General features: G+C 38.4%; 1 protein-coding gene across 1 annotated transcript in view; it reads right to left on the bottom strand.

Annotated features, from left to right (window-relative positions):
* LOC105361816 (semaphorin-1A) overlaps positions 1-15,726 on the bottom strand; it is a 269,541-nt gene that overhangs the window by 4,004 nt on the left and 249,811 nt on the right. The window contains 4 exon segments of the mRNA XM_011499098.1: positions 1,813-2,097; positions 3,340-3,438; positions 3,591-3,673; positions 5,091-5,439. Coding sequence (XP_011497400.1) covers positions 1,813-2,097; positions 3,340-3,438; positions 3,591-3,673; positions 5,091-5,439 — 816 coding nt within the window.

Consider the following 15,726-nt stretch of genomic DNA (forward strand, 5'->3'; position numbering starts at 1 on the left):
GGGGGGGTGGGGGGGGGGGAGGTCAGTGGTGGGGAGAAGAGAAAATACAAGAGTTAGGGGATTAAATATGTGTACAGGTTTCGAAAAGCTTTCATGGGGAGATTCAAAAGTTACTAATGGATTCAAGTCGTGACGTATGTGTGTACTCGAAAGACGTAAGGTCCGAGCCCCGGGCAACGCGAAGCTTTAGGGGTAAGTATTTTACAGGAGTGCGTATGAAGTTTCGCAATGCCCAGAGCTTTGTTGTGCCTTGAAATACTCGAAAATGGAAAATAGTTTGCTATTTAAAGGAGCGAGATGAGAAATTCGTATCGAAAGGGAATATGCACTTAGGGAATGACAGAGTATAGTGATTCTCGCGGATCGAGACATTTTAAATCGAGACCTTTTAAAGGCGTGCTCTCGTGATTTTAAGGTATTTCAAAGGACTTACGCGAGACAAACAACGAACGAGTAAACCATTTTAGAGAATAATTCAAATTCCAAATGAAAATCTTTCAGCAATTAACGCGGCATTATTAATTCGGTGATGCATAATGTAGACCGAGAATACATACATGCATGTGTGCATATTCACCTTCGGTCCATACTTTTTCTGATTCTTTAAAATTAATATTATTATTATTATTATTATTATTATTATTATTATTATTATTATTGTTAATAATAATATTATTTTCCATATCCTCACAATCAATAAATTATTGAAGCAAATATTTAATAATAATTCTCATCTAAATACAATCACGACTTAAATCTTCTACAACATTATTATTAAATCTATTTTATATTGTCGAACTAATTTAGTTTTATCTGAAAGTAATAACGGTAAAATTAAACAACACTGAGACTCATTATATATTTATATTGTCAATTAGCGAATGTCAAGCATCGTGTTTGCTCAATTATGCATTTACGGCAAACTTTAAACGACTACTTGTTGAAAATAAATTAATATTTAGAGATTTTTTTTTCTTCGCTTGATAAATTTTTATTTTAAATTGAATATCGATATCTAAATGATTCAATGATACATATTTCATCATGACGAATAATAATTTTCAGTGTCTTACTATACTATATCAACATTATAGTCGGGCAAATTTAACGCCAAATACACATACGCATACGCATACGCGCGCGTGCGCATTATTTCAGCATTATCAAGCCATTATTAAATGAATATTAAACATTTATTACCAAATTAGAGTATGAATATGCGCAGCTGTAATTTGAATTTGATAATAAAATGCCAGGTGGATCGAGGAAATAATAATTAATTATCAAGTTTGGCCATTCTTCCGTATATTTTATTTGCCCGACTACGTTTTCAATTGTAGCTAGAGGCTATGCTTGTCCTTGTCATTATCATGAACATTCGCGTCAACGATTGTCGAGAAAATACATCTTTTTCGTTTATTCATTGACAAGAACTTTGCGGGACAAATGGAACGATTTCTTCATTATGCCGCAATGAGCTCGACCATACAAGGACACGATTATTTTACACTCTGATGAAGTCGCGGGCCACGAAAATCCTACGGACGACTCTTCTCCATCGTTTCGTAAGCGCGACATTACTCATCTCTCACCTAAAATCGAGAAAGCGAGGCTCGGGAAAACGTCGTTGAGTAAAATCAACGCCCCGTCCCCGCAAATCCTGCCATGATCGACCGTCGAGCTCTTATGCGTTATAATAAAGAGATCGTTTGCCCGAAAAAGCACGTGCCGTTCCATCTCGGCTAGGGTGGACGCGCCAGGTGCACTTGGCCCCGCGGCACTCCTTCCATCCTTATCGTCGCCCGATCTTACCTTGCTCGTAGCCGCAGCCCTTGTGCTTGCCGCTGGTTATGTTCTGATAGAACATCTTGTCGGCGTCGTTGTCGTGGAGCCGCGTCATCACAGCGACACACTGGGCGTGGGCCGCATCCCAGGCGCAGTGCGGGTCCTGGAGGCTGACGCAGGCCGCACAGGAGGCCGCAAGTGGGGAGTCGCAGTGCTGGAGTGGCACCGCTCGTATCTCGGAGTCCGCGATCACTACGAGTTTGCTGGCCTCGCCCGCCAGGTGCACCACCTGCAGGTCCTTTATTGCCTGGCCTGTGTGTACCGGGCGAGAGTACTCGGATTAATTCACTTCCCGAGAGTAATCGGATTATCGATAATATCGCGATCGCGTGGCTCTCGTCGATCGACGAAAGCACCTCTACGGGGACATTACTTTTAGCGATTATTAATCATTATATTTATTAGCCAAGGAATGTGACGAATTGACGGCAGCGCTGAGAACTTGGGTGGGTGAGTGGGGTGGGGATGGAGGGGGGGTGGTGGTGGTGGTGGTGATTACACAGCGATCCGTTGTTCGTTGTTCTCGGACTCTTTTCGTCTTTCAAGGCTCCGTCTTTTAAGGCTTAGAGCATTGGGTTTAATATACCGATAAGTAGTAGTTGTGCTTGTACGATACTTGGCCTTTTCAAATATCTATCGGAAGTAGTGACACATTGAGCGATGTATTTGAAGTTAAAAACATTGGAATTCATAGTTGTATCGTGGTAATTTTGTTGAAAAATAACTTATTAGTAAATGAATGGAACACGTTTCGTAAAAGCTTATGCTAGACTATGAATTCGCACGTACATTCGATTAAACGGAACTTAACTCATTATTTACGCTCTTAATTAATAAAGTGACGGAAAAGTGCTCGTTTTATTTTTATCTTTCTAGAATATAATACTGCAATTACTCGGGTATACGCTGTTAATTTTCTTAAAATTTTATCGTCATTATATTAAAAATCTTTCTTACGGGAATTCCGAATTATTCAAATTCAATTTGATCTTGTGCACTTTACCATTTCAATTTTATTTATACATCGAAGTATTAGTTAAAATCAAGCAAAATCATGAAAGGATAATTATACTGCCCGCGCGCTTAGTCATGATTAATCCACATAAAATCCAAAGGAACTAGTAGTAAATTTAAAAAGCAGTGAACGTAAACGAAAGAAATAATAGAAGAAAGAAAAAAATAGATAAAAAATTTGGCGCCTCACTTACGAAGCCTGTCCCGATAATTATAATAATGATCTAGTTCGGCCGAGGATCCAAATTAAAAAAATAAATGGGACACTCACTTTGCCGGCAGAATCACGAGAATCACGAGACGGCTATTTTTCATTATACAACGGCCAATAATCCGCATCGTTGCTCCTAATTACGGCTTTGTATCTGTCCCTCACCGCTCATACCGAGTAACGGACGACGAAATAGAGAGACGGTATTTTTTGGTGATTGGGGGTGGGTGGTTGGGGGTGGAGGGGAGCTAACGAGAGGATGTACGTACCGTATCTGAGGACCTGAACATCGCTGACGATCACCTGATTGGAGTCGTTCCGCGATATCGGGCTCCTCGTGTTGAGGGCCTTCATTACTCGACCATCGTCTGCAAATGTCGAACGGCAAAGATGTAAAAACAGTATGTCGGTGAGTTAGTCGATTTGCGATGAAAGAGAAGAGAAAGGAGTAAGTGGGTAGTCAGACAGATATAAATGCGAGAAGGGCGTGAGAGAGATGCAATTAAGCATTGCCACTTACCGGTACCGATGTAAAGAATGTCGTAAATTTTGCCGTCTAGTGCTTTTACTTGAGGGTCAACAGCGACTTTGGTGAATCGGTAGCTGAAACAGAGCAATGAAGCCAAAGTTCATTTGAATAATCAATCTCACTAGTGTTGCTTTATTTGCTAAGCCCTTGAGAGGCGATGTCTTTTTCTCGAATAGTTTTCACAATCTCCAAGCCGCTGTCAAGTATTATGTTTTAGCGGTGTGATTTTTACGATACCATTATTCGCAGGTTAGTCTAAAAGTTGCAAGCATTTCCTTCCTCATCGACCTAATAACATATTGCCGTTATATTAAGTGAGTCAGAGAGAGAGAGAGAGAGAGAGAGAGAGAGAGAGAGAGAGAGAGAGAGAGAGAGAGAGTTGCATCCAAGCGGCTCGTAAAAATTCCGATCTTGAAAAGAAAGTAAATCTTGAAAAACTTTATTAGAAAAAAATGAATTTCAATGACGTGGCTATTGAAACTAATCAAACGGCAATAATCATTCTAAACAAGTGCATTAAATTAATAATTTCACTGATGTCGCGGATTAAAGAGATAGAAAAGGGTTTTATAAAAAAATCTACTTGATCGCAGAGTTTATCTAAAAAGTTGAGAACGCCAACTCGAGTGCAACCACACTCGTAGATTCGAGAAAATTATACTGCACACACACCGTAAACATTGAAGTTGAAATTTCTAAACTTTCACAGTACGTACAGCAAACTTCTCGATAGCAAAACTGAGAAGTAACTATACTAATAGTTGGAAAAACTACAATTCTCCTTGTAGTATTAATGTGTTTATAATAGTACAATGGAACATAAGCATATTATCAACTAAAGCGCAGAGATAGTTTAAAAAATCGATAAAGTTTTATTTTTCTGCTCAAGCTCTTAAAGCGAGATTTCTTCGAATCGGCAACGATTCTTTAAATTCCTCCTCCAGCACAATTTCCATTTAATACGCTATTTTATTATTTTCTCTCTCTCTCTCTCTCTCTCTCTCTCTCTCTCTCTCTCTCTCGTTTCAATCGATGGCCGTTTAATTTATCGTAATAAAATGTTTCCGAGGGAGCCTGTATTACGTCAAATTCACTCAAACACCGAACAACCACTTTTAGCGCGATATCACATAACACAGGAGAATAAATATACGAGATTATGTAATATATTTTTATAAAGACGGCGAGGCATTTACATTTTTCATCGACGCTCGCTCTCATTGTGTCCTTAGAATCAAACGAGGAAGGAATGCAGCTGCTGCACCGATACGTTAAATGTTGACTCCATTCAATTGAATCCAATCTATATATATATATATATATATATATATATATTTCTAATGTGAGGAAGAAAGACGGTAGGCTCTAATGCACACACGTCGAGATAACAAAAATACAAAAAATAAAGGTAATAAGTGTAAAGTGTGTGTGTGCGTGTGTGTGGTAGGTGGGAGGTTGGGGAGAAGAAAGAAGAAAAACGGAGTTACTGACTTGTAGGTGACTTTGGTGACGACGGGCATAGCGAAGTACGTTTGCACGGCGTCATCCATGAGTGGATGGGATTTGACAAAGTTGACAGTGATGTCCGGGAGGGTCCTCGAGTCGTTAACGCAGGCCCCTGGCCTGGGCTCCGGCACCTTCTCAGGCAGCACGCGCAGCCAGTTGCTGTTTATCGTCTCCTGTTCCTTGAAGGCGCCCTGGAACACCTGCAGCACGTCCGCCATAGAGAAGGCGCAGACGGCCGAGCCGCCGATCGAGTTCACGGGGGTCGTGAACACTCCGTAAATCAGCTGGGCATGGGACTCGTTGTACACGCCTTCCGTCACGTCGCTCGTCGATTCTGCAACAATAAGCGCATTCCCGTCTGTATAACTCCTCTTCGCTTGGGAGAAACTGCTTCCCCCCCCCCGCCCGCCCTTCTTGGGCTATTGCTGCCCGCGAATGCAATAAAGCTTAAGCCTCGATAAATACCCCGGCTAGTTGCTCTAAGAGGAGTCGAGCACAACGTTTGCGTGCTGGCGGAGATGCTGCGATTTTTCTTTCTCCCACCCACCCACCTTTACAGTCGCAAGACTCAAAGTACCTTTGCCGGCGAAATTGCCTTTGCGTGGGAGCTGCGGGGAAGGGGATGAGCTCAAAGTGAGGTCGAAACTATTGGTATAATCGATTTATCGACTATACGACCAATGGGAAATTCGTGGATGTTTTAGTATTTGGATTGAATTGAAATGCCATCGTTTGGCTGCTAATAATAATATTAACGAGAGAAAAGAGAAATTGAAGCCTCGAACACGTAACATATAAAGTCCATGACAAATAAAATTAAATATACCATAAGTTAGCCCGATTTAACCCGAGTCTAAACAATGTTATTTCTCCTACATTTGAGTTTACGTACTTTAATGAATGTTTAATTAGCTTCCGGCCGAACTCTTGCAAACACATAAATAGAAAAAATGATAAAAATGATTTTGGCTATTTGCCTAATAGCAGATATAAATATTCGATAATTTTACGAACATGTCAGTTTTTAAATCGGCTTTAAAATCTAAATACAGCAAGACGATATTTTTATTAAATTTTTATTAAAAATTTCGCTGATTATTCTGCAGTTACGAGCGACGTAATAAATCACTATGGAATTTCTTTTTTTTTAGGGTAATGTATTCTGCGAGGTTATAAATTTTTCGTACTCCAGTTGAAGCTGGCATTTTTTACGAGTTCTAGAAAAGCAAAAGTTTATAAAAGGTATTCCTTCGGATTATCTTGGAGGCTGTAATTATCCGCGTATGGAAGGGCGATGCTCTGCATCGGTAAAGTATCCTATGCAATTATTAAGCAATTAAAGTAAAGCAAAATTTGCCTTGAGGACCTTGCGACTACGATTTTGCAAATATTTACTGTACGAGGGGCTTTTTTATGCTAAGGCCTGTGAGGATCGAATGTCTTTAAGGAAAAGCGAAGCAAGTAAAATGAAATAACGACGACTACTATTAAAGGCAAAAAATTTTCATGTATTTTCTTATGATAATTTTGTTAATTAAATTCTGTTTCTTCTCTCTCTCTCTCTCTCTCTCTCTCTCTCTCTCTCTCTCTTTCTTTCTTCTCTTTTGTTTTTCTTTTTTTTCTTTTTTAACCGCTTTTTATTGCGTGGTTTATTTTTCGCAATATATCCTGGAATATTGGAATATTCAAAAATCTAGCACACATCGTCGGCTTTAGATCCAATCAAGGCTGCTGCAAACGCCGGCTGCACTTGCTTTCCAACATAATGTAATAGTTAATCTAATTGTTATAATAATCCGGCTCCTCGAAGTCGCGTCACGGATACCACGGATTTCAAAAATTGCGAAAGCCTCATTACTATTTTCAATAATTTACGTATAAGGCAATCTTCTCGAGCTGGCTAAGATACTTGGTGGGTAGTATGTAGGAGCGATGTAACGGCGATTTAACGAAATAAGGAAGAAAGTGAGGAATAATGGCAAGGAATCTCTGACATAGATTACCGAGGGCTCAGGATGAAGTTTAATTTTACGCGCGACTCGTCTGATACGACAAGGTTTCTCCGGTTTAACCGAACTCTTGGCTCTTCGATACACTTGGACCGGACCATCAAAAAGCAGTGACGGCGGCACGCGGAAGTAGCTCGATACGTACTAAAAAGTAGTTGAAAGCTTCGATGCGTTTTATCCCCCTCCGGGTGGGGGCAAAAGAGAAAATGCATAGTAGTTCTCGAACGCGTAGGTCGTCCATTTTCTACGTGGGACTACTTCATAACCGGTAAAAGCTTCCCTCGCTGTGGAAAAGTAATGCCTCTCGCCGAAAATTGCCGACTGTGCTACTACTACTGCTGTACATATATGGCCTTGTTCACTTTTTCTTTTTCTCCATACTTCCCTCGATCCTCTCTCACCGCTCCCCCTCCACCACCACCACCACCACCCACCACCAACCCACCTACCTACCGGCCTCGTCCCGTCATTCTCTTGTCCCTTTGGTCTCTTTGTAAATCTTTTGCTTCTCCTTCGTTTGTTATTATTTTCTTTTCTTTTCATATCTACATACGTACGTGTGCGCGCGCGAGTGTAATCGCGTCCGTTTATTAGAGTGCACATACCTTTGAAATGGTTGTGGTTCTTACGACTTTAGTTCATTTTATTTTAATATTATTCAACGGATATGGAATTTGCAAGAGCAATTTCAGTAAATAGCGAATTCAGTAATAAGTTTGTATTGTGTAAACGTTTTAGAGTTGTAAAATGCTGTGCACCTAGCATAAGTAAAAATTTAATAGATTTACTTTTGGTTCATGGATAACGAGGTTACGAAAACCAATTTTTACAAAAAGATTTCACGACAGACTGCAGCCCCAGTGGATATTTAACGATAATGCATCGGAATTTTGTATCTCGATTATTTGGTCTACTAGATAGACATTGTGAGCAGTTTACGTTTTCAAAATAACAATGATTAATAAGAAATTTAATAATGCAAGGTAAAATTGCCAATATTTTATAATAAAACTCGTATGTGTATTATGATAATACCTCGTAACATTAAATCGATTGCCATAATTTTTGCATTCGCCTTAACAAAACATAAAATATACTTCAATATAATTTCAACAAATTTTCATGTAAATAAAAAAAAAATGTAAATAATAATAATAGTAATAGGAACAAGGTAAATCATTATAATGACTATGACGATGACAACGACGATGATAAAACTATTTTCTTTTTCACAATCATCATTGTCGACGTTGTTATTGTCGTTGTCGTCGTCGTCGTCGTTGTTGTTGTTGTCGTCATCGTCGTCGTCGTCGTCGTCGTCGTCGTTGTTGTTGTTATTATTATTATTATAATTGATTTATGAAATTTTAAAAGTTTCTGATAAATTACCTTCTGGGCAAAAATTGTATTTTTATTTTCTTTGTTGCACTCATTCTATCCGGGCTATTCGTTCTTATTTCTTTTAAATTTAATTTATATATTATCTTACCATGTTTGTCTTAGATATATAACTCTTTTCCGTTCTTCCCCCGAAGTCTTAAAAGTAGTTTCTTTATTTTTCATTTTAGCAATATGTCCGCGCTTATCTTAATCTATGATTTCATTATCTATATAATATTGGGTGTAGCTAAGTGTCATTTATTACAAGAATATGTATTTCTGCATAACATTTACCTTTTTCGTCTTATTATTGCGAGCGAAATAATTTAAAATAATTTTTAATGGACTTCGGAAATCCGTAAAATTAGCCTCATTTCTATTTCATCAATCTATAATTTAATTATTCAGTCGATCAAGCAAATATATATTTTCAATGCGTTGATTTTCTTATTTCGAGGACCACTTTATCGATGTTATTTATTTTATTAAGAATTTAAGCACATACGCGTGTTAGCTTAAATAGACATTTTGATATTCTTAATTGAATTTGGCTAGAACTTGACATACGTTTGTTTGCTTTAATAGATTTTGAAGACTTTGCTAAGTAAGCTAGAAGCACCTAGTATACCACTATGCAAAACTCCTTTTTATTAATATTTGTTTACTCATGAATATTTGATCGCTTGTTAATATGAATTTGAAATTGTGTGCATAATATTCGGTAATACAAATGCTACGTATTAGTTAAGGGAAAATCTTAATTAAAACAAAATCTCATATAAAATTATTATAATATGGGAAGGGCTTTTATAAATTGTTTGAATCTATTTTCTCCCTTTCTCGTATATTCCTATAGGAAGATCTCCTTGTTATAAATTGAATCGATCAATCCCTGTATGTCTACTGTCATTAAATCGATAAATCACGTTAATAATATAAGGAAAATTTTGCTTCACGATAACCGACATTTTGTCACTCAATATCTGTTCCGTTAACTCCTTTTTCGTTTGAAAGCTTGCAAACATTCAGCTTACTATTATCCATCAAGGCACTTTCTTATAGTATTTAGTAGTGAGGCATTTGTATGCCGTATGCAGTTGCCATTCTCACGCCATTTCATACTTAAGTCAGCCAGCAGTCCGTCCCGCTTTAATCGCCTCTAAATCGATGCACAATGCAAAATTAAAAATAATGATAAATCGCCATCCAAGTTACACGGAATTTCAGTTAAAACGGATTGAAATACGAACAATAAGCACGAGACTGCTGTTTCGAGAGGGAAGTGGCGCAAGTCAAGTTTTCCCGGAGCTTGAAGGAAATGTCGGTTGGAAGGAGGAGACGTTGCCGCGCGGCAACGGGAAGTCCAACGGGAAATAAAAGCTCGGGAAAATTTGCAAGCCTGCGAGAGTGTGTAGCACAGGAAGGAGAACGCCCGCTTTAACTAAGAAAGAATGTACGTGGAAAGCGAGGAGCGCGAGGAGCGCGAGGAGCCCGAGGAGCCCGAGTAGTGGCAACCAGATTTGTCGGTCCTCGCGACCAGATTTTAATTTAAGATTCCGGAGACTTCCGGCTGCGCGACTCGGCATCGCCTTCCGTGCCAATGTCACCGCCGCTATGTCAAAGCGCATCCCGAGAGCGTCGCGCGCCGGTATCGCGCATTTTTTAACTCCAACCCAGATCCATAACCAGCCTCGACGGGCACACGCGCCCCCTTATAAATCGCCAGCTTTGGAAATGGGCGCGTGTGCCAAGGGAAAATCCATGTGCACGGCTGGCCGGCCGCCAGGATCCCGAGAAGAACTCCACATCCGACACTCGCCAACACGGATAATATGCCAAACCGAGCAGAGCTCTCTGCTCGAATTCGCTCCCTCGTCCCTTGCCCCGCGTCGTTCCTCCTCAATCTCCGCCGCCTCACCACCTTTTATTCTGCGTCTTTTGCCTCCGCTCTTTCTCCCCGTTGCGAATCTTCTAATTTGTTATTTGCTATGTATGCCGAGGATATCGGTCGGCCAATAATATGTACGCGCATCCACTTATTTATTACTTACATTCGTGCTGCCTATTTCAATGTGCTGGCACATAGGTATCGGAAAGCTTACAATTTTGAGGCTGAGATTTTGCGGCGAAAGCTCGAGCTTCCTGAAATTATTTAGCGGACAATTTTTGGCAGCATCGATGAGCGTTAATTTTAATTAGGGAACGTAGCTTAATTTCACATTATAATAAATCCATACGATTTTTAAACGCGACGGATTATGATTTTTTCTACGTTACGAATATTTTCATCATTGTACAATAACAATCAACTAACGAATTTGAAAAATATTTTAGGCTCACTAAAATTTATCTCAAAATGCCAATCTATGCAAACGAGTATTTTTATAAGAAGATATTTGAAATATTTCAACACTAAAGATTTTTTAACGTTACGAGAAGAAAAAGTAAAGACAAAAAAAAACAATGAATAATAAATGAATATTTGAATTTATTATTTGGCATAACGCACACATATATAAGAACAAACCTTTCTTCTCTTTCTTTAAATCCTATGATTAAAATAATTGTAATTTTTAAATTTCGTTATAAGATGAATGTTAAACGTCTTAAATTTAAACATTTATCGTATAACGAATAAAGATATTTGATTATATCAAGAATCTATAATGCATGAGGAAAATTGAACCGAATGATCTATTAATAATTGATTTGTAAGACCGAAATATGCACTTTCATTGTATTATAAATAATTGATGAGCTTGTATGAAGTGTTCGAAATCATTCTGCATATTTATTGCGCAAATCGAATTATTATAATAATCATTAAAGAGTAAGTTGGAAGTTGCATGGCCCTCATATTCTGCCACCCATCCATTCCACCACTTGCGATTCTCTTTCTCTCTCTCTCTCTCTCTCTCTCTCTCTCTCTCTCTCTCACCCTTGGCTTGCTCGTCAGCCGAGTAATGTGCACAAACGAGAGACGTGAGATGAAAGGTCGACTTGAGCTCTCTCGTGGATTAATTTGTACTCGTAGACTCGTACGTATTAAAGTACCTCGCTCTTTACGTCATGAAATTTGTGAAAACTCACAAATTTGACAGCCAGTATCTAGATAAAAATTTCACTCTACGTAAGCACATTAAATTAAAAATTTCTCGAAGATAAATATCGAGCCAAGACTTAGTTTCGTCAGTATCGGAGACTTAATTATCAATTACTCTCTTTAAATATTAAATTATTTATATCCACAGTATTAGAATCGATAATTAAAAATATTTAGATATTTTGATTGGCAATTATTTATGTATTAAATTAAAATAGCGTTTAATAGGTACATTAGCGACTGTTATATTTCTCTGTTATTTAATAGGATATAATCTCTTGTATGGTAATAATTTTGTATTTCATAATTATATTAACAATCAATAATGATTATAATTTTTATGAGTATCTTTTTTTTTTTTTTTTTTAGAAATTAAAAGCAAAGAAAAGAAAAACAAAAAAAAAACAAAAAAAACAAAAAAAGAAGCAAAAAACATTGTAATTACATGTTAATTTTATCTACGTAATGCAAAGGATTAAAGAATATATTTCATTTTATCCGTTCAATTGCTTGACTGGGACGGGAGTGTTGTAGGATAAAATCGAATGTACACAGGCTTATTAAAAAACATATGACGCTTGAATTCGATTCATACGTAATACATTATTCCCTTCATTTAATAAGGATTTTACTTGAAATTATAGTCACAGATTCTAAATTTAATGTAAAAATTTCTAATAAAATCGATAACCGTATAGACTTAATCGAGAGAGTTACTTGGTAAACATCAATTGTATCCGATAATATATTTATATAATATGAAATGGAGATCAATTTTAATCTTTCGAACGAATTACGCGAAACTATAAGTTTGAGAATGTATGTGTGTAGGTCGTTTATAATATTGCAAAGCTTTTATCGAGTCGAAATTATGCGCCTAATGCGGGAATACAGAATGTGTACAAACAAGGATAAAACGAACTTTGGTAAGATGTTATAGACTATATTTTACGTATATGGATCCAACTTATTTGCATTATATTATATTGTGTTTATTATATTAGATATTGTGAAAAAGCTTTTACCTAACAAAATACGTTATTCGAACAATTTAAAGAAATAGCACTTTTACGAAAGGCTGCTATTTGCATTTTGAAAATGATATGCAATATATTTTATGTAATTTGCAGTTATTCAAATTTTTAACAATTATATCGAGTATTTTATTTTTTGAAGAAATTTCTGAAAAATTGAATTAATTTGTGCGGTGATGAATATTTTGTTAGGTAGATGTATCGTTTTGCCAAAAAATTGGCTGAATGTGAAAACTGATTTCAATTAGAGGGAAATGAAAATTTAATGAAAAAGATTCCTAATCGATAAAGCTGCGGCAAGTCGTCATATTATTTGCGAATCGTACTTTATCAAGAAAACAATTTCTTCGCTATAAGTAAATACTTGCATTATTATACTCAGCAACTGTTATATATTTGGACGGAACGGCCCATTTCATAATTACGAAGTCTCATTTGTCTTTTATATTTTTTAAATATGTTTAAACAAGAGGACGACGCCTTTGATTCGACACTACCCGACTCTGGTAAAAATCAACTAACTGGTAAATTGCAGCACCAGAAGCTAATAATCTCGTGTTTTGGCGCACACTCTCGTGTATAAAGTTTAGAGGGAGATGGAAAGAATAAACGCTCGGATCCCATCATCGAGCTAATTAGCGCAAAACGATAACATCGCTCCAGCATTCGCTATTCACGAAACATTTAGTCACGGGTTTGTCAAAGCCGTTGTCTTAAGTTCCGGGGAGCGAGCGTCGTCGACTCGGCCGTTAAAAGAAAGGAACGAGGAACGCTTCCGACAGAGCACCTCGGGTAATCAGCGTCGAGTACGCGACTCGGCTGAGGATCCGGGCATGCGCAATAGCCCGTCGATGGGGAGCCCGGGGGAAACAATAGCCGGGGTTCGTGTCTTCGTCCCAACCGTGTCTGTGTGGTTCCACCTCCGTGCATCTCTCCCCCCCCCCCTTTTTTTTTTTTTTTTTTTTTTTTGCACGTATACACATTATATACGCGCGAGAAAGAACGCGCTTTGCGTATTTATACATTACTCGCGGCACCCATGTTATCGGGCCATCATGCATTTTTGCCTCTTCTTTTACCTTTCTCAGCTTTGACGTGCACAATGAGGCAATTTCTAGGATAAGCACGTTTAATGATTTATATTATACTGTGAGCACGGAGTTTGACAGAAAGAGACAGAGAGAGAGAGAGAGAGAGAGAGAGAGAGAGGGAGAGCGAGTGAGCAAACTTTCTTATGTTTCACTCTAAGCCAACGTAAACTTAGGGATGTGATATGTGTCTTTTTTTGCGACTCGAGGTTTCCCAAGGCCTTTTAAGAGTCGAGAAAGATTGACTATCGCAGTCTTATCGTAAAACACCGGTTTCATCTCGTCAAAATAATGCACATGTTCTAGTGGATTTAACGGTAAAGGCCAAAAAGAGTACAAGCGAGCTTGAGAGCTTTCGAAGAAATAAGGAAGGTTCGGAGTTATTTTTCTACGTGAATTTGTCTGTAAATGTATATAATTATGTTCTCTTTATCGATAAATAATGCAGATAAATGCCTGCGAGAGATTATTATTGTGATTGAGCGTTAAAGTAAAATAAAAGAAAGGGTGAAGAAGGGGTGGGAAGAAATCCAAGTGTAAATAGGACAAGAGCAACTTTTACTTGCGGCATTTGAATTGCCGAATCCGTAATGTACGAATATTTTCTTTTATCGCGCTTAAAATTTGAAAATTCGAGGCGATGGCTTAGAATTTTCTTAGATAGCTGGAATACAAAAGTGCAGATGTAATCGTATACACGTTCGAATTTCAAAATGCTATTTGAATTTTTGTAATAAGTTGTAAAAGATGGGGTAAAAGCATTTAGAGATTCCAGTATAGCGTCTCAAAATCTATATCGTATATATTTTAATGCCATTTAAATATTGGAATAATTTTTTAGTTCGATGCTGTGTCGGTAGTCTTTTTTCCGAGTACGTAAGTAATATTTACGCAACGTAAGAAAAATATTTATACATTTGCATTTAACAATTCTTGTTATATAAAAATACGTACTCGCATAACGGCTAAGCGCGCGTGCACTCGCGCACACGCACACGCACAATAAACATTGGCACACTTCGGTAAAGTAATGAGAAATAGTCGCGATAAGTTTGACAAAATTGACGGAAATGCGCAAAAAATGGTTAATATTATCTATTGTCCTAGAAAAATTAATATCAACGTCGAAGGGGCCTCCCGGATCAACGAATAGGATTTTTCGAGAGAGAAAAATGGCTTTATAATCGATACGCTCTATAATTGCTTTATGCGATACGACGATTCATCGTTCGATTAAAAATTCTCCTTCTATAAAACTATCGATTGCCACTGGTGAATGTAAGTAAAAAAAATCCGTGAAAGAAGGTAAGCATAAATTTGTGGTCCGATGTCCGTTTGAGCCGATAAAAATTATAAAAAACAAAAGAAATAAAGTCGAGACTTTATCATCAATTGTAAGCAGAACTGAAATCGAGTAAATGTAAAGTGGTGACACTTGTTTAAGAAAGCGCGTCGACGTACAAAGGGCCGAGAGAGAGAGAGCTTTCGCTACAGAATAAGAACGAAAGCGTTCCGGGACTTTGTTAAAGTTCGATCGTCGAGTCGTGGCTTCGGCTTGGGTTATTGCGGTGACGGGAACGGGGAGGCGTCGAGGTGGCGGTGGGGGATTTGAGATGGAGGAGGATGAGGAGGATGAGGAGGATGAGGAGGATGAGGAGGATGAGGAGAATGAGGATGAGGAGCAGGGGGTGAACGAGGCGATGCGGGGTACGTGAAACGAGCGCGGCACCTCGCACGATGTACTTCTGAGAGAAGGTAAAACTACCCACGCTCCGGTAGAGTCGTAATCTCATTGGTCGGGGGTAGATTGGAATTTCCGAGGCGTTCTCAGAAGCTGCTGCACAAGACGGGCAACCGTGAGCGCCACTGTGGCCGGGCGGATTTTCCCGAGGCGTATCATCGGGCGCCGAAGGGCCGCGCTTATGACGAAGACGAGAGAAGTTGGGGGCAAGGCCGGACGGGGCAATGCGCCTAACTTTCCGACTCATACGAGGATGGCGGCACTTT

The sequence above is a fragment of the Ceratosolen solmsi genome, unplaced genomic scaffold, assembly GCF_000503995.2.
Source record: "Ceratosolen solmsi marchali unplaced genomic scaffold, CerSol_1.0 scaffold2, whole genome shotgun sequence".
Taxonomy (NCBI): Eukaryota; Metazoa; Arthropoda; class Insecta; order Hymenoptera; family Agaonidae; genus Ceratosolen; species Ceratosolen solmsi.